Source organism: Ictidomys tridecemlineatus, chromosome 2 (genome assembly GCF_052094955.1).
Source record: "Ictidomys tridecemlineatus isolate mIctTri1 chromosome 2, mIctTri1.hap1, whole genome shotgun sequence".
NCBI lineage: Eukaryota > Metazoa > Chordata > Mammalia > Rodentia > Sciuridae > Ictidomys > Ictidomys tridecemlineatus.
The window spans coordinates 17,039,672-17,057,758 of NC_135478.1; the positions used below are offsets into that span (position 1 = coordinate 17,039,672).

Below are 18,087 nucleotides of genomic sequence, written 5' to 3' on the forward strand. Positions count from 1 at the left end.
GAGTTGATCTGGCTCCAGCAAAGTGGGAACCTGACCCGCCAGCCGCTTCACAGAGATGTTGTGAGGCAGGGGGTTGCTTTATTGAGTTTGGGGGGATGAGTGGAAGCTGAAGAAGTTATGAGCCCTGTCAGAGAGGGCTGGCAGGAGACCCACTTATATCCCAGGGTGTGGACATGGCAGAGCCCCGGGGAAGACTGTTGCTGGCCCTTGTGATGGAGCCCCTTGTGTTAATCAATTTTGATGTCACTGTGACCAAAATATTTAGGCCAGGTGAGTGGCACACACCTGTAATCCCAGCAACTTGGGAGGCTAAGGCAAGAGGATCGCAAGTTCAAAGCCAGCCTTCGGCAACTTAGTGAGGCCTTGAGCAATTCATCGAGACTGTGTCTCTAATAAAATATTAAAAAAAAGGGCTGGGGATGTGGCTCAGTGGTCAAGTGCCCCAGGGTTCAATCTCTAGTACCAAAAGAAAAAGAGCAACTTAGAGGAGAAAAAGTTTATCTTGAGCTCACTGTTCCAGAGGTCTTGGTCCATGGTCAGCCGACTCCATTACTCTGGGTTGGGGCAGAACATCGTGGTGGAGAAAAGTTACCCAGCTCAGGGCAGCCAGGAAGCAGAGAGAGAAAAGAGTCAGGGACAAGATATATAATCCCCAAGGGCAGGTTCCCTGACCTACCTCCTCCAGCCATGCCCCACCTGCCTACAGTCACCACCCAGTAATCCATTCAAATTATTAATCCATCCAATGGCCTAGTCCTCTAGTTAGGTTTACAACTCTCAGGATCTAATCATTTCACCTCTGAATATTGCTGCATTGCCTATCATGAGCTTTTGTGGGGCGACACCTCTTATCCATACCATAACACCCCTCATTGGAGGAAGATGCTTTCTTTTACTACTGAGTTGCAAGGACTGCCCTCGGCTGTGCTTAGACCTTTTATAGGCAAGTTCAATGTCAATAAAGCAGAAATCATGGGGTAGGGGGAGTCAACACATTTCTTCAGCTGATCCCAACCTCTTCATCATTTGGGCTTTGGGACACATGAAATATTCATATGGGTCACATGACATTTCCAGACTTGACTTGACTGCTTTTCTGGGTTGGGTTCACCAGGCCAGGAAGGACCTACCCAGGGCTGGAAGACAGACCTTCCTATTTGCTAACAAATAGTCTTCCCTCCTGATGCTCCACGGGGCAGGCTTCATTCCTGCCAGGACCACACCATGCTTTTACAAGGACGTTTACGTTCGTTGTGCCCATACCTCATGGTCAGAAGAAATGTGGAAATAGTAAGAAAAGATGGAGTGTTTCAATTTAAGCCAAGGAGAAGTTTCATCTTCTCTATTAGAGGGAGGAAGGAGAAGATGAAACTAGTATTTGGGGATGTTATATTGTGAAGCATCTTATTTTGTTTTGTGGTTCTTCACTGAAATTCCTTGCATAAAATTATCTTCCCTGAAAAAATCGAGGCTGAGAAAGACCGGGTAGCATGCCCACAATCCCACAGCTGTCAGCGGCAGGGCTGGGACTCACATCTGCTTAATCTCAAAGCATGAAAGCGCTCTTAAAGCTGCTTTGTGTCTGGTTGAAATTGGCCCATATACTGGGCATATTAAATATAAGTGGTAAACATCCCACAGAAAACATGCTTACCATGGCGTAATTCGAGCCACCCTTGTCTAAAGCGTGTCCGTGAGTGGAGTCACCGTTTAACAGGGAGGAGGTAGGAACATCAAAGTTAAATCCTTGAAACTTAAATAGAAAGCAACTATTAGCCAATGTAGTCAATTAAAGAACCGATGACCACATAATGTCCAGTTAGGATGGAGTTGTAAGGGTTTGCTCAATGGAGAGAGAGGCTTGGAGTCAAGACTGTGGGTTCTGGAAACCCGTTGACCCCATGGGACCCCTGAGAGCTCCCTTAGCTGTGAATCTCAGGGCAAGTGCTCAACCTCTGTCCCGAAGTGACTACGGACCAACTGGAAAACAGAAAACCCTCCTGAATGTACAGCCCAAGGAACCACATCACCAAGCACAGGCAGAGAGAAGGTGTACAGGGCCAAGGTCACAAAGGTGTGGAGACTGCAAATATCCCAACCTATTTTCCCTGAGAAATGCTAGTCCTTGACAGTCATGACATCTTTTAGTTTAGTTTAGTTTTGTTTTAAATTGGCCACCGTAAATAAAGAGGTCTCTGTATGGCTGGGCCAAATCCAAGGGAAGTCTAGGAGTTGTACCAGGAGCCTCCTGAGTGGCGGTATCCCTTACGCCACTGTCTCTGGTGACTATAACTTTGGACAAACCTGGGCCCCTTCACCAGGACCAAGGGGACTGTTGAACAGGAAGCAGTATCTTCCATCTCCTCTTGTGTTCGCTCAGCAAGTCCAGTCCCAGGCCTTCTGCTGACTCTTAGCTCCTTTCGATCAATGGCAAGATCAGGTCATGATTGTGATCCTGCTATGATGAAAACTGAATACAGCAGGGCGTGGTCGGGCACGCCTGTCATCCCAGGGGAGGATCGTGATTTCAAAGCCAGCCTCAGCAACTTAGTGAGAGGGTTCAAGACTATGGGTTCTGGAAACCTAAGCAACTCGGCAAGACCCTGTCTGTAAATAAAATACAAAAAAAAAAAAAAAAAAAAAAGGGCTGGGGATGTGGCTCAGTGGTTAAGACCCCCCTGGGTTCCATCCCCAGTACCAAAATCAAGAACAACAACAACAAAAACTGAATACAGATCTTTTAGGGCACTTTTTAGTTGGCAAAGTGCTTTTCAGTTATACTATCTAATTTAATGAGTGATCGATGAGGATAAGGAAAAATGTTAAACGATACAACAAATATAATCAAAGACATAAGACAAGCGAGGGAAGCGCCCCCAAATGATGGTTCCTGCTGCAGACCCCACTGACACAGCGCCAGGACCTGGAGCGTCTGTAGGGAGCAGCCCCTGCGCTCTGGCAGATGCTTCCCTCTGAAGCTGCTGGGGGCCTTAATGGTCTACCACACTGAAGCCCCTGGGGCGGGGCATCTGTAGGGAGTTGGAGGTCCATTCCCCTGGTGATTTCTCTTCCAGGACCTTATTTAAAATCGGCCATAGCCAAGGACAGAGTTGACAGCTGAGCCCACGTCTCTTGGCCTGAGATTTACAAATCTGATCCGTATTCCATTACCTTTGGATCAGTGGTCCCTGCTGGGCTGTACAGGGGGACACCTTAGCAAGCCGTCCTGGATTACACCAGCATTGTCACCAGACAATGTTCCATGTCATTCTCTGAAGAAAAAAGATCCTCTGGCAGTACTTCTGGGAAGATTATTTTGGGTGAAGGACTTTTTGGGGGTGTTTCCTGACACTCCACATGAGGCTGTTGAGTCCAGTCACACCTGCCCAGGCACACGCCTGTGGGTTCCAAGGGACGTGGCTTTGGAGGGCATCGCTGCCACGGGACAGCTCTCTGGCCAGCCCCGAGGCCGGCTCAAGGAGACAGGTTGGCTGAAGGGACAGTGGGATGGGGCTCTCCCCTTGCTGTCACCAAGGGTAGTAAGCAAATACTGGTACAGGTCCTGGTGTGACTGGCGCCTATGTAGGACCCCAGCACCTGGCCAGGGCTGCTGTTGGACAATGGGTTTGAGGGCCTCCGGAGGCCCAGGCCTTCTCCTGTCGGTGGAGGGCTCTGATGGTGTTAAGTGCCAATCAAGGTGTTGCCAGGGCACCTTCAGAGGGACTGGAAGAGTTCAGAGGCCCAGCTAAGACTAGTACGACTGGGCAGTGTCAGAGCTTGGCCTTGGAAAGCCACCTATCATCCTAAAGTCTCCTTGGATACCCTTGTGAAATGAGGGATTTAAAGGTCATCTCCAGTCCCCAGTACACGCTGGTTTCATAAACTTAAGACCATGAGCAGGTTTTAAGAGATCCATGAGGGCTGGGGATGTGGCTCAACTGGTAGCGCGCTCGCCTGGAGTGCATGAGGCCTGGGTTCGATCCCCAGCACCACATACCAACAAAGATGTTGTGTCCGCCGAGAACTAAAAAATAAATATTACAAATAAAATTCTCTTCTCTCTCTCTCTATCTATAAAAAAAAAAAAGAGAGAGATCCATGGACTCCTCTGAGCGTCACGTATAGACCATGCCCTGTGAAAGAAGAGTTTTTTTTTTTTTTTTTTTGCTGGACTGGGGCTTGCTAGTGCTAAGCAAGCGCTCTGCCCCTAAGCCGCACCTCAAGCTCTTTTTTATTTTGTTTTTTATTTTGAGACAGGATATCACTTAGTTACCCAGGCTGCCCTCCAACTTGCAATCCTTCTGCCTCAGCCTCTCAAGTAGTTGGAATTAACAAGTATGCACCACTGCACTGGGTGGGAAAGCATCATTCTTAGTCTTTAAATGAATTAACTTTATATCTAGTCCTCACATCAGCCTTCAGAGGTGCAGAGAGGATAAGTAATTTGCCCAATGCCACATAGTGGGCATTTGGATGCTCTGGCCCAAGATCTTGATCACTACATTACATGTGGGTAAGGAATGACCTTTCCTAAAAGTGTGTGAAAACAAAATAGAATAAAACAAAATAGAATAAAACAAAACAAAAAAAACCCCAAACCTCATTTCTACTGAGGCAATGCTATCAAGGTTAACAAGGTGTTTTAAGGTTGAATTTCTCTTCTAATTTAAATCGTTTTACGATTAAATCGTTAGGACTGATTTTTTTTTCCATTAAGAATAAACTCTATGCTATAATGGTGCATATCTGTAATCCCAGCGGCTTGGGAGGCTGATACAGGAGGATCATGAGTTTAAAACCAGCCTCAGCAATTTAGTGAGGCCCTAAGCAAGTCAGTGAGACCCTGTCTCTAAATAAAATACAAAATAGGGTTGAGGATGTGGCTCACTGGTCACATGCTCCTGAGTTCAATCCCTGGTATCCACCGCCCCCCAAAAAAAGGAAAAGAATAAACTATGTAGTAAATCAATTGTGATAAATCAATAATAATGATTTAAATAATTAATAATAAAACCTTATTAATGGCTATGTATTCATAAGTTTTACAGTAGGCGACGGAGCTCAGCTAATCACTATTTTTTCAGATCTCTGTAATTGTTCCGTAATATCCTCTGTAAAATCCATCTTGTTATTCTTCACAAAGATGGTTAAAGATATACCTAGTTCTTGCAAGGGAAAATTAGTTATTTTGGGGCTGGGGATGTGGCTCAAGCGGTAGCGCGCTCGCCTGGCATGCGTGCGGCCCGGGTTCAATCCTCAGCACCACATACCAACAAAGATGTTGTGTCCCCCGAGAACTAAAAAATAAATATTAAAAATTCTCTCTCTCTCTCCTCTCTCACTCTCTCTTAAAAAAAAAAATAAATAAAATAAATAGCACTAGCGAACCTGTCTCCTCTCCCACCGGAACTGGATATTTAAAAAAAAAAAAAAAATTAGTTATTTTGCTGTAACAGTACATTAGCTTATGGTTTCAGGTTACCCAAACATGTATCCATTAAAAAAAAAAGACATAAAGATAAGGGAGACATAAAAAGATGACATTACTTGTAAAACATTTTTCTGTAGAACAGCCAACATGGAAAAAATCACTTCATTATAGTGAGGCTTGATGGTCTCTCTCAACTTTATGCTTTAATGCATTTATTCTGGAAACTACAAGGTCTTTAAAGTCTGTGGCAGATGACTACCTAGTTCTTTAGATGTAGGCAACGTATATGGTGTTTTGGGCATTACATTTCTAAAGTTCATGACCACTTAAGGCCTACTGACAGCTATGACAGCTTTTGAAATGTGGGCAAGGCCTAGAGTGACCAGTGTGTGGCCAGCGGGGACCAGGATACTTTCCCATTGAACATCATGAACTGACTGATTAAATTGGGGTTCAAAACAATTTCCTCCTGACCTCTCAGATGTATTAACTGTGGGTAGTATTCTTCTGGAAGCTTCTTCCACCTTCAAGATTGTTCCGTAGTTCTGATCTTGTCCCTGTCCTTTCCTTAGCAGAGTTTATGGGGACCCGATCTCTGAGCTGCTTTGCCTGGCCCTTACCTCTGTGCTGCCCTACCAAGGCACCAAGGCACCAGGGCTCCATCTCTATCTCTGTTTCTTCTGTCTTCTCTTTAATGAGCAATGAGTCTTTTATTCTTTTCTTTCTTTCATTCCTTTTTTTTTTTTTTTTAAATTAGGGAGTACAAACTGGGCACGATGATGTCACATAGCTATAATCCCAGCAACCCAGGAGGCTGAGTCAGAGAATCACAACATGAAGTCCAGCCTGGGCCACTTAGGGAGACCCTGTCAAAAAAAAAATATAATAATGCTGGGGATATTGGCACATGCCTGTAATCCCAGTGGCTCAAGAGGCAGAGACAGGAGGATCGTAAGTTCAAAGCCAGCTTCAGAATCTTTCTGAGGCCCTAAGTAACTTAGCAAGACCCTATATCAACATTTTTTAAAATTTTTTAATTTTTTTTATTGATTGTTCAAAACATTACAGAGCTCATGATATATCATCTTTCATACATTTGACTCAATTGGGTTTTGAACACCCATTTTTACCCCAAATACAGATATCAAAATTTAACAAATAAAAAGGGCTGGGGATATGGCTCAGTGGCTAAGCACCCCTGGGTTCAATCCTTGGTACCAAAAAAGAAGAAAAGAAAAATTAAAACAAGGCTTGGGATTGTAGCTCAGGGGTAAAGCACCTCTGGATTCGGTTCCCAGTACCACAGAACATCTTAAAAATATAAAAATTAAATTAAGGGAATGCATATACACAATTTCCACCTGGAAAGCCATCATCAGCCCCCACTGCCTGGTGGTCTGAGGTGGCCTGAGCCACTTCTTCCTCTTGCCCCCTTTCCAGAGAGGAGGAGCCAGATCTGGACTCTCCACTCACACGCTTCAGGGCTTTGTGGGTAGGAGGTGTTCTGGCAGAAGCGTGTGGGTCCAGAAGAAGAATAGTGACAAATAAATGGGAATAGCTCATGGTTCCTTGAATACTGCCAACTATGTGCTGAGCTGATCTGTGAATGACACATCTGGTTTCATTTTTTAAAAAAAATGGGAAGTTGTAAGGATGCCAATCAAGCAGCATGAGCTGGGCGGTGCATGTGGAAGGCAGTGGGTCTGGAGCATGGGGGTGCACAGGCAGGGATGGTCCCCTGGGGATGGAGCAGGGTTGGCTGCTGATGGTTTCTGTTATCTCTGTGGGAACTGCCATTGGCTGAAGGGAATTGATGTGGCCAACGAGATACATCCTCCCCAGGGAAAGACCCCTAGTGACTAGTTGCTGCTATAGGAGTGCAAGGGGTCAGCCCAGGTTCCAACTTGATGGTCAATGGGAAAACAGCCTGAAAAGAGCATGGGGATCAGGGGCTGAGACCCTGGAGGGATGAGGGTCTGCTCAACCTGCCAGTTAAGCCATAGATAGCAGCAGAGGGGCTGCTGGTTCCAAGTGAGGGACTGCCAAATGGGAGGAGGTTTGTGGAGATCAGATGGGTTGTACCCCGAGATTAGCAGCAGCTGAAGGGAACTTAGTCGGTCCCACAAATCTTGTGTTTGCCAGGGAAAGTCGGCCAATCAGGATCTTAAAGGAGGTGGAATCAACAGCAAAGAGGAGGCTGTGATGGGATTGCGGATTTCCCCTCCAGATTGAGGCACTAGCTCCAGAGACTGGGGCTGTTGGTTGCTTTGATTGTAAGGGAGCCTCTCACTAAGGACACACTCTCCCTAGGCAGTGGGTGAAATGACGGTGCAAGTGGGAGCGCAAAGGTCAGGTCCTTTGACTGAACTGGAGAAAAATCTGAAGGGCCACCCTAGCTTCCCGAGGCATAAGCAGAGGTTACTGTTGCTTCCTGGCGTTTTTACTTTTAAAGTTGCATTGCAGTTTGTCCCTTGCCTGCTACCGCTGTTTCTCCAGAGCACTCAGGAGATCGCCTTGCAGTCTCCAGTGGCTCCCAGGAACCTCCTCTGCCACACAGCCCACAGCAATCATTTACCCTGGTACAGTGTTCCCTCTTGCTTTTCTTGTATTTATTGATATCATCATAGTAAAACTTGTTGGAATGTTCAATGAAGTAGAAATATCTACATCTAGCCACTCCTCTTACTTTTTTCCTTTTTTTTTTTTTTTGTAATTCCATAGTTGGTCCAGGCTAATTCATCCTTTTCCCATGAAAGCTTCCATAAATTTCACAAGGATTGTCCTCATAATTCTTGTCTTTATTTGTAAAAACTTAATTTCCAGCTGGGTGTGGAGGTGCACACCTGTAATCCCAGCAGCTTGGGAGGCTGAGGTAGGAGTGAAAGGGTAAAGTTTCTAAGCTGGAAAGCTTGAATATAAAAGATTAGGTATTATTAAGTTCCTCTGTTACACCCAGATTCCTGAGATAGTTAAAACAACGCCCTACTGGCCACTCAGCCTAGGGCCCTGTGCAGTTTGTCACAGGGCCCGAACCAATCAGTTTGAATGTGTAACCCGCTTAGGAATGACCAATCACCCCCGCCTGACCTGTTCCCGCCAATGAATGTGCTAATCACGTCTCAGAGTTGTTGTTCAATTTTCCCGCGCCTCATGATGATTTGTTCTGATGTATGCAAAGCCCACGGCCCTCTCCAGAAAGTGTACTTAAGCTCTGCTTGACCTCTGCTCTGGGCTCTGGGCTGCTCTCCCTTCTTGAGTGAGCACGGAGCCCCGGCACGCTGGAATGGATCCCCAATAAATCCCCTTTTGCCAATTACATGGAGTAAGTCTCTTGTGTAGTCTCTCCCTCCAATGCTCTGCCGGACCCCTTTTACAGGAAGATCATGAGTTCAAAGCCCTCCTCAGCAACTTAGAGAACCCCTAAGCAACTCAGTGAGACCCTGTCTCTAAATTAAAAAAAAAAAAAAAAAAATTTAAATGTGGCTCAGTGGTTAAGTGTCTCTAGGTTCAAATTCCTGGTACCCACCCCCATTTTGATTTCCCAAGTATAAGGTTAATTACATGTGATTACAGACATCTCAGAAAGTTATCTAAATTCCCCTAGCCAGAAAGGAACAGTTGGCAGTCAGCAAGTGTTTTGAATTAAACAGGGCAAGTTCCAGAGATGTGTGTAAGTGTAACTAGTTCTCTCAGGGATGGGAGCCAAGTGCAAACATAGACTATTTCATACACACATTCCTGAAAGTGACTGGGTTTTTCACTTGTGCCATGTTGACACTCAAAAATGTCAGATTTTGGAACTCGAATTTTTGGATTAAGGATACGTTGCCATATGACCCAGCACATGACCCAGAATTGAAAGCAGGAATCAGAACAGATATTTGCCCACCAATGTCTATAGCAGCATGATCGCTGTGGAATGTGTCAGGCACATGCTGCAACACAAACCTTATAGATATGCTAAATGAAATAAGCCACATAGAAAGGCACAAATTCATGTGACTCCATGCTGAGAGCCATAGCCAAGTAGGAATGACGCATGGCAATTTCCTTGTCAGCCTACCCAATGTTGCTTAGAGGGAGGACTCTCCATTGTGGAAATGGGCTTGCCTTGGACCCAGGTCATTTGCAGTGACATTGCATGAAAGGTTACCTTGCTCAGGGATTAGGGCGGATCCGGGTTTAGGGCAGATCCGGGTTTAGGGCGGTTCCAGGTTTAAGGTGGATCCTGCTGGGAATAGGGCATATCCTGCTGCGTCAGGCACCCACTCCTTGAGTTCCCGTTGAATTCTCCGGGATTCAGAGAGTATTTGGGATGCAGAGCCCGGTGGAGGTGAATTTTCCCCAGAACATGCATGTAGAGTGCCGGTGAGAGTTCAGGAATAAAGAGTTGCTGTTGGAATCTACAAGTTTTTGTGGTGGCTCGGTTATTTTGTGCCCAGCCAGACTGCGGCAACTCCACCTGTGGTTTCTAAAATAGTCAAATTCAGGCATAATAGAGGTGGCTGGGAGAAGATGACTGGGGAGTTTAACGGGTGCAGAGTTATAGTTTGGGGTGATAAGAAAGTTCTGGAGATGATGGTGGTGACTATTCTTAATGCCACTGAACTGTACACTTAAAAATGACCAAAGGGTAAGTACTCTTTATCACAATAAAAAAACAACTTGATGTAAAAAGAAAAATGTACAATGATGTGGCCCCAAATCATCAAGGTGGCATGTGAATGTTCAAGTTTGAAAACACTCTTCATCCTCACCTACCATGCAGCTATTATTTCCATGCAAATGACAAATAAGAAAACCATTTTTTTTTGTAATGGGAATTGAGATCCCAGGAAAGTTCTTACTACTGAGCTACCAAGCTATATCCCCAGTCCCTTTTTTTTTTTTTTTTTTTTTTTGACTTGGGTTCTGTCTAAATGGTCCAAGGGGACACTTAAGGATGGCCTTGAACTTCCTATCCTCCTACCTCAGCCTCTGCACCTCCTGCCTCAGTGTGTGCCACCTCACCAGGCTTACTTTCTAATACTCTTTAAAAAACAAACAAAAAAATAATTCCATTTATGGCCCCAATAAAAATTTTTTTTCAGATTGAAAATATGAGATTTGCTGAGGTCCTATTTTGTGCAGTTGTTACATTTGCTTTACTTCATTTAATTCCAATATTGTGATGTAGTCATTACCCAAATCCACAGTAGGACATGGTCCCACTGTCACCAGCCTCCAAGCCACTCTCCCTCCATGCTTATCCCATTTTGCTTGCTTTCCACTGGGCACTGAAAAAATTCCACCGGTTTGCAATTTTGCAACAGCAGAGGATTATTTTGGAAAAACACAATTTGTGGATCAAGCAGTACCTAAATGATGAAAGCAAATCTTGTCCCCCAGAGCAGCGCACACTAGAGGGAAACATTCCACCATAGAGGGAAACAAAAAGTGGGCATCTGCTTGGAGCTTGTGGCTCTTGTGGCTTCCTCAGTTTCAAGCCAGCACATTCCATATGAAAACAGATAGAATGCATCCTCACGTTGGAAAACACAAAAGTGCACAAAGGAAAAAAATCTACCCCCCACAAAGCACCATTTATCTCACCACCTAGAAATAACTAAGGTTCCCATTTTGGTCAATAGTGTTCCCATTTTTTACTGTGCATATTTATAAACTGAATGTATTACAAAAATGGGTTTTATCATAGTTTTATGGTTTATGTCTAAATATATTATGAACATTTTCTTCTGCAACTGTTAAAATAATTGCATAGTTTGGAGAAAACAAAATTAAAACAATCTTTTGTTTTCTTTTTTCTTTTTAGTAGCAGGGAATGAACTCAGGGGCATTCAGCCACTGAACCACATCCCAAGCCCTTTTTCATATTTTATTTAGAGACAGGATCTATCTGAGTTGCTTAGTGCCTCACTTTTGCTGAAGCTGGTTTTGAACTCACAATCCTCCTGCCTTAGCCTCCCAAGCCACTGGGATTACAGGCGCGCACCACTGCACCCGGCTTAAGCAATCTTGTTGGGAAAATTTAGATACAATTTTTACCCTCCAAGGAGACTTCATTCTCTTTTTTTAATACCTTGAGATAGTAGAGGATCCTTGTCTTATGTAGCTTTCTATAGATGACGGGAACTGGCCCTGCAATTGAGCTTTTTTTTCTTTTTTAATATTTTTAGTTGTGGATGGACATAATACGTTTACTTTTAAAATTTATTTATATGGGGTGCTGAGAATTGAACCCAGAGCCTCATATGTGCCAGGCAAGTGCTCTACCACTGAGCTACAACCTCGGCCCTGCAATTGAGCTTTTTAACTGCTTCTCTACAACCATCTAAACATCAATCAAGTAATCATTTGCTTTATTCCAGTCCATCGCTCCCCTTTACTTCCTCTTTCTCCTTGGCACACACACCACTTCTATCTCTCCAGTGCTTGCCTCTCTTGACCTCCATTGCCTTTCCTTAAAGATGCTTTGTTTTCTTTAGTTGTTTACTTTAGAGATTGAACTCAGGGGCACTCAGCCACTGAGCCACATCCCCAGCCTATTTTGTATTTTATTTAGAAACAGGGTGGCGCTCAGTTGCTTAGCACCTTGATTTTGCTGAGGCTGGCTTTGAACTCGTTATCCTCCTGCCTCAGCCTCCCAAACTGCTGGGATTACAGGCATGCACCATCATGCTCAGAGAGGCTTTCTTTTCTTTCATTTAAAATGACTGTCTTGCTGGGCATGGTGACACAGGCCTGTAATCCCAGTGGCTCTGGAGGCTGAGACAAGAGAGTTGCAAATTCAAAGCCAGCCTCAGCAACTTAGTGAGGCTCTAGGCAATTTAGCAAGGCCCTGTCTCAAAATTAAAAAATAAAAAGGGCTGGAGATGTAGCTCAGTGGTTAAGTACCCCTGGGTTCAATCCCTGGTATCCAACAAGAAAAAAGGTAAAAATAACATTACTGTCTTAATTGACTTTAATTTATTCAAAACTTTGCCCTCACTTTCACAATAGAATTGCTTTTAATAATCTGTAGAATCCAACTATTTAAAATCAAGTATGTTTTAATAAGACTTTATAGAATAACTTTACAAATTAAGAAACACAAGACTTGGGTACAAGGTCAATAGGGATAACAATTACTATTTTTTAAAGTAGCTTTTACAGAGACAGCAGAGCAAAGGTAAAAAGTACTTGGTGCTTTAAGGATGTATTAGGAATCCGAACAGAAACATGTGCATTATTTTAAGGCAAATAACAAATGATAAGACATTTAGTTAGGACATCGGAGCATTGTAGTTTTTACTAATCATGAAATTCACATGTAACTAAACTTATATTTCCAGAAAAAGGCAAATGTCAATTAGCAGTAACTTTGTATAGAAAGACAGAGGCCAGCTAGCATGAGAGTGGTCCATGCAGATGGGGCTAATTCTGGAGTCCTGGAAACTGCAAGGTGCTCTTCCATCACGCGGCTCTCTGAAAGGTAGAGACACTTGGTCATTAAAGAAAATCCCTCTGGCAGTTCATCCTGCTGCCCACACATAAGACATATCTGCACGAGCCACAAATTAGTCAGGGCCCAACATTTGACGAGATCAATGTGCTTATAGGATCAGCAGCGCAGACTACATGAAATTCACACTCCCTGAAAAATTTTAAGTTGCCCCAGGCTGACTGTTAATTTGCTCTTCCCTGGGTACTTCTCACCCCTGATACCTACTGCAGGGGAGACAGCTTCATTTGCAGGGATGGGATAGAATTTGGTTAAGTGCTGATAATGGGGCACATTTTGGGACCCAGATTCTAGAAAGAAAACATGGTCCCGGTTCATCCAATTATAAACCCACACTTGCGGAACACCTACCCCAGGCCTGACACTCAGAATGTAAATGACAAAGACAGGATCCCTGTGCGGGTGGTCCCACATTTTACTTGCTTTCAGGACTTGGAAATATTAAATTCCTGACATCAGAACAAGATGCTGGGGGTGTAGCCTCACTGGTAGAACACTTGTCTAGCATGTGTAAGGCCATGTTCCATTCCTAGCACCATTTAAAAAAAAAAAATTTACAGGTTAGAATTAGGAGAGTCCTCTGAACTTGGTTGGCCCTAAAAACCCAGCTCAGGCAGAGGTGGGAAACTATCCACTCTTCCTGTCTTTCTCTTGGTCCTGTCTTTCTTTCTATTATCTTCTTCAAATCAGTAAGGTGAAGGCTACTGAGAGCCATCACCAGAGCCCTTTAAGGACCTAGGGAAAAGTTCCTAATGGACAAGAACAGAGTCAAAGTGCTGTCAGGAATTCACCATCAAGGTGGGTTCTAACTGCGTGGCCTTCCTGGAGATTGTTGGGTCCCTTCCCAAAGGACAGGACACCAGAGAGTAGTACTTCCTGGTGTTTAAGGCACAGCCTTGTTCTATTTATTGAATGCCCTTTATAATAGAAGTTCACTGACTATCAGACTTGAAAGAATTCTGCTCCTGAAAGGCAGCAGGACCGCCATCCCAGGGAGCACCTCTCAAGGATGCTGGGGCAGCTCCCACCTGGAGCCCTGGATGCCCACAACTGCATTGGACGCTTTGATCAGCACAACTTTGGCTGTCAGCCTCTAGCAGGCCAGGATGTAGGAGAAGACACCAGGTAAACTAAGCACCCCATGAGCAACTGAGCACCCCGAAAGGGCGAAAGAGAGAACACGCTTACCACAACCAGAGATAAAGGCCTGAGGAAAACAGCGGAGCTGGCCGTGCCAGCATTTGCACAGGGAACACTTCTTGGGCAGCCAAGCGCCATGAGACACCGATCCGCAGTTCCTGGGAAGAAACAGATGATGCCTACTTTAAGTTCTCACATTTCCTTTTCTCTCCTCTGCACCTGCTTCCTGCCCCTTTCACAGCTTACTCTTTTCGCACATCATGCTCACAATTCCGTCCATAGAAGGAAGCGGGGCAGGCACAAAAGGACCCCAGGATGCAGGTGCCCCCATTCAGACAGCAAGTTTTGTTTAGCTCCTTACCTGAAATGTAAGAGGAGAGACTAAAAAAACTGGGGACATTTCCTGCAAACCCAGTGCTTCTTCTCCCCCAAATGTTTACAGATGTCCGAAAACCGTCAGCCTCACAAGTGGGACTCTGCTTTCCACAGTTCCTTTTGCTAGCTCTTCTTTTGAGCTGGGGAAATCACTTTCAGGGCACTTGACAGTGCCGGTTCTCAGGGACCCCAGTGTGAAGTGGAATCAGGGGAGGGAAACTGCATACCAGGGAAGTGAAATATGCCATGCCAGTCTCACCAACCCAACCCACCCACCCACCCACCCAGCATCATGTGCCCACCCCCTTAGGTAAAAGTCCACAAGATGGACCAGGTCAGGGGTGATCTAAGGCAGGTGGCTCTTACTGTCCTGTATTCCTATGGATGGCACAAACTGGAAAGACCGGGAACGAACTGCAGGTTTCTCCTGGGACTGAATGCTTCCATCTCTAAAGCCTGGGTCTCCCAGAGATGCATGTGCAAATTCATGGTGGCCCAACCCTTAATGATAAAAATCAATCCAGGAGTCTGTATTTTAGGCCACATAGAAATAGTTGGTGATCAAAAGAACAAAATAGTGAAGGATGGGGTGTGCTTGGAGATACAGCACTTGCCTAGCATGCGCAAGAACTTGGGTTCCCATCCCTAGGACTACAAAAAAGGGGGAAAAACGTTTGGTGATTAAAAGAACAAAAGCTTTCTCACCAGCAACTAATCCCAGTTCAAACATGTTGGAAATGGCCATGATGAAAATCACCCTAGGAAGAGGAAATAGGGACATCCCGTTAGCAAATCAAAGCAAATAAAACCCTTGGAATTAACACTTGGGTCCTCTCAACACAGAGCCAAGACCACAGACCACTAAAGAGGAATTGCAGAATCTCACCTTTCTTCTTTATTTATTTATAGCTAACTCAGGCTAACAAAGAAATATCAACAATATCCAACTCTTCATTATTTCTGAGGGCCTAAACTCACAAGCACATGAGTTAAAGAGGGAATAAATCTTATCTATTTCACAAAACTTACATTTTTTTTTCTCTCTTGCAGAGTTTTCATATAAAAATTTTAAAATGGTTGGTTACAGTGGCACATACATATAATCCCAGCAACTCAGGAAGCTGAGACAGGAGGATCACAAGTTCAAGGCCAGCTTCAGCAACATAGTAAGAAAGACCAGCAACTTAGTGAGACCTTGTCTCAAAACAAAAAAAGTAAAAAGGGCTGGGGATGTAATGTTGCTCAGTGGTAAAGCACCCCAGGTTCAATCCTCAGCGCTCGCGCGCGCGCACACACACACACACACACACACACACACACACACACACACACGAATTTAAAAAATGATATTCTGTGTTATCAAATTACATTTCACAAACTATTTCAATTAAACCTGTAATTGGAAAGTTTTTCAGGTTAATTTTTTTTTTTTTGCTGTTGTTCTTAACAGTTTTGCAAGTATAAAATCAGTCTCTCTATATATTTGACCTTTTCAGAAGCAGATTTTTAATTTGGCTATCATATTGGTAATTCCTTATAAAAGAGTCGGAAAACATTTCATCAGCAGCATGATTAGAAATGTCAAAAGCCCATGGCAAAGTAGACTGTAAGTCTGAAGTACCAGTTTTTTTCAGGAAAAACAGCAGAGCTGTTGGAAAGTTTTTAAGGTTCGATTAAGACAAAATCAGAGAGGTATAGAAAAATGATTCCCTAAGCTGGCAATCTCTAGCCATCAAGTCCACAGTTCAAGATTAGCTCCTACCTGGAAGAGAAGTGCTCCATCTTCCTGCAGTCCACAGCTCTTAAAAATTTAGGGGGCGGGGGATGTAAGCAGTGGCTTTAACTCATAAAGTCATTGCCAAAACACTTAAAGGAAAAACATTAATTTTCAGAAGTGAAAAATGACAATTTAAAAAGTATCCCGGATGAAAAAGAAGCTTGCCCCAGGTCTTAGGAGAAGCAGGAACCGGGATGTCCTGGAAGCTAGGGTATTCTAGCGAATACAATCTAGTGAATGTTTTGACCTTGAGCAAGGAACTTCCGGGGGATCCTCCTTCCTTCAGGTGGCAAAAAGGACCCTCAGGTGGGCGGGGAGGCAGGAGGCTCAGCCCCCTTAGAATGCCCTAATGCTGCAGGGCTGGGAAGTGAACTGCAAGACGCCTGAAAAGAAAGGAAAGGAAAAGAAAGTGACCATCCCTGAGGTCGGTTATCCTCAGTTACCGGTGAAAAATACCAGATTTACTCCCCCCGCCCTCCCCGGGGGTGGGGGGTGGGGATGGGGGCAACTCGATTATTCTATCAAGTTGTTGATCCCAACTTGAAGTGATGGAGAACCATTGTTTTATTAAGAAAAACCCAAACACCACGTATGGGAGTGTCTAAAGACCTTTGCATTTTATTCTCAAATTTTATTTCTAGAAAGTAGATTTCATCTTTGTTTTTCCACAAAAAGGTCGTTGAGATCCGTGATCCACCCTAGGGAAGCTCGGGTGGTCTAGCAAAGGTGTGCCCCCTGCCTTCAGGAGTTAGGTGGGTGAGGGGTAAGACCAAGGTCGGAAGGGGATATGCAGGTGCTGGGCTTGGGAGAGCCTTGCTGGCCGGTGGGATTGTGCAGCCCGGACCCAGGCAGAGAGCTCCAGAAAAATCTTTAGAAGCACTTTGGCCTTCCCCCTGGGTTTTCTCTGCATTTTTATCTTGATCTCCCTGTGCCCTTGCCCAACTCTTGTACCCGAGGCTGCATCTGAGACCACTGTCAGCATCAGGGCCTCTGTGGGTGAATACCAGGATCCTAAGGGCTAAGAGCCCTTTTTTACTTTTACACTTGACCTTGGTAGAATTAAAACTGAAATTACTTTTTTTGGGGGAAGTGGAGATCCTTCTCAGCAATGGCAGGACACAGCTACATTTCCACCTCAACCACAGTTAGCAATGCAATTCCTGTTGCTACTTCAACTCCTCAGGTCTTCAGAGCTTCAGGTCACAGGCTGCGATTGGTGGAGGACCTACCACCAACCGGGGAACTTGGCCCTGAACTCTAGGAGGTCGGAGGTGGGGCCCAACTCCGCAAAAAGAAAGGCCTTGGAGCTGCCGGGAGGCTCAAAGACATTACTTTCTGCAGCAAATTTTGTAGGGCCCCTGTGCATCACGGTCCTCCTCGGTCCAGTGTGCCAAGAAGGTAAACTACATGGACGTTATTAATGTCAGATTATGAATAAGACAACTAATCGCTTTTGGGAGCTTAAATGTCTTTTTCTCCCCAGAGACTGGGCCGGTTTGTGTTAAAACAGGTAACAGAACATACCTGGGTGGTGCTTCTTTATCTGAAGATGCTATTATGGAACTTTAAGAGCTGAACTGAGAGCTGGGATGTAGCTCAGTGGCAAAGCTTCTGCCTTGCATTCGCAAAGCCCTGCCTGGGTTCGACCCCCAGTTCCAAAAAAGACAAAAAAAAGAACCCCACCAAAGAGCTGAACTGAGGCCACAAGGCTGGCCCAAGGACAGTGAGTGCTGTGTTTAAAGTACAAAATCAGCATTTGATCTAAAACCAACAAAAGCATCATAATCAACGGACATACTTTCAGTGTCCTTTTAAAATTCGGGGAAGATACTAAGAAATGAAATTGGCCAGATTTTGTTACGT

General features: G+C 44.6%; 1 protein-coding gene across 1 annotated transcript; it reads right to left on the reverse strand.

Moving 5' to 3' along the window:
* Positions 1-12,462: 12,462 nt before the first annotated feature.
* On the reverse strand, positions 12,463-16,645 carry Cripto (cripto, EGF-CFC family member). Its single transcript, XM_005333069.3, has 6 exons — positions 16,210-16,645; positions 15,153-15,205; positions 14,814-14,948; positions 14,319-14,433; positions 14,121-14,230; positions 12,463-12,895 (listed from the first exon to the last, which is right to left on the reverse strand). Exons 1-6 carry the CDS (start codon positions 16,227-16,229, stop codon positions 12,780-12,782), a joined length of 549 nt encoding a protein of 182 aa, XP_005333126.3. The 5' UTR covers positions 16,230-16,645; the 3' UTR covers positions 12,463-12,779.
* Between the last annotated feature and the right edge of the window lie 1,442 nt (positions 16,646-18,087).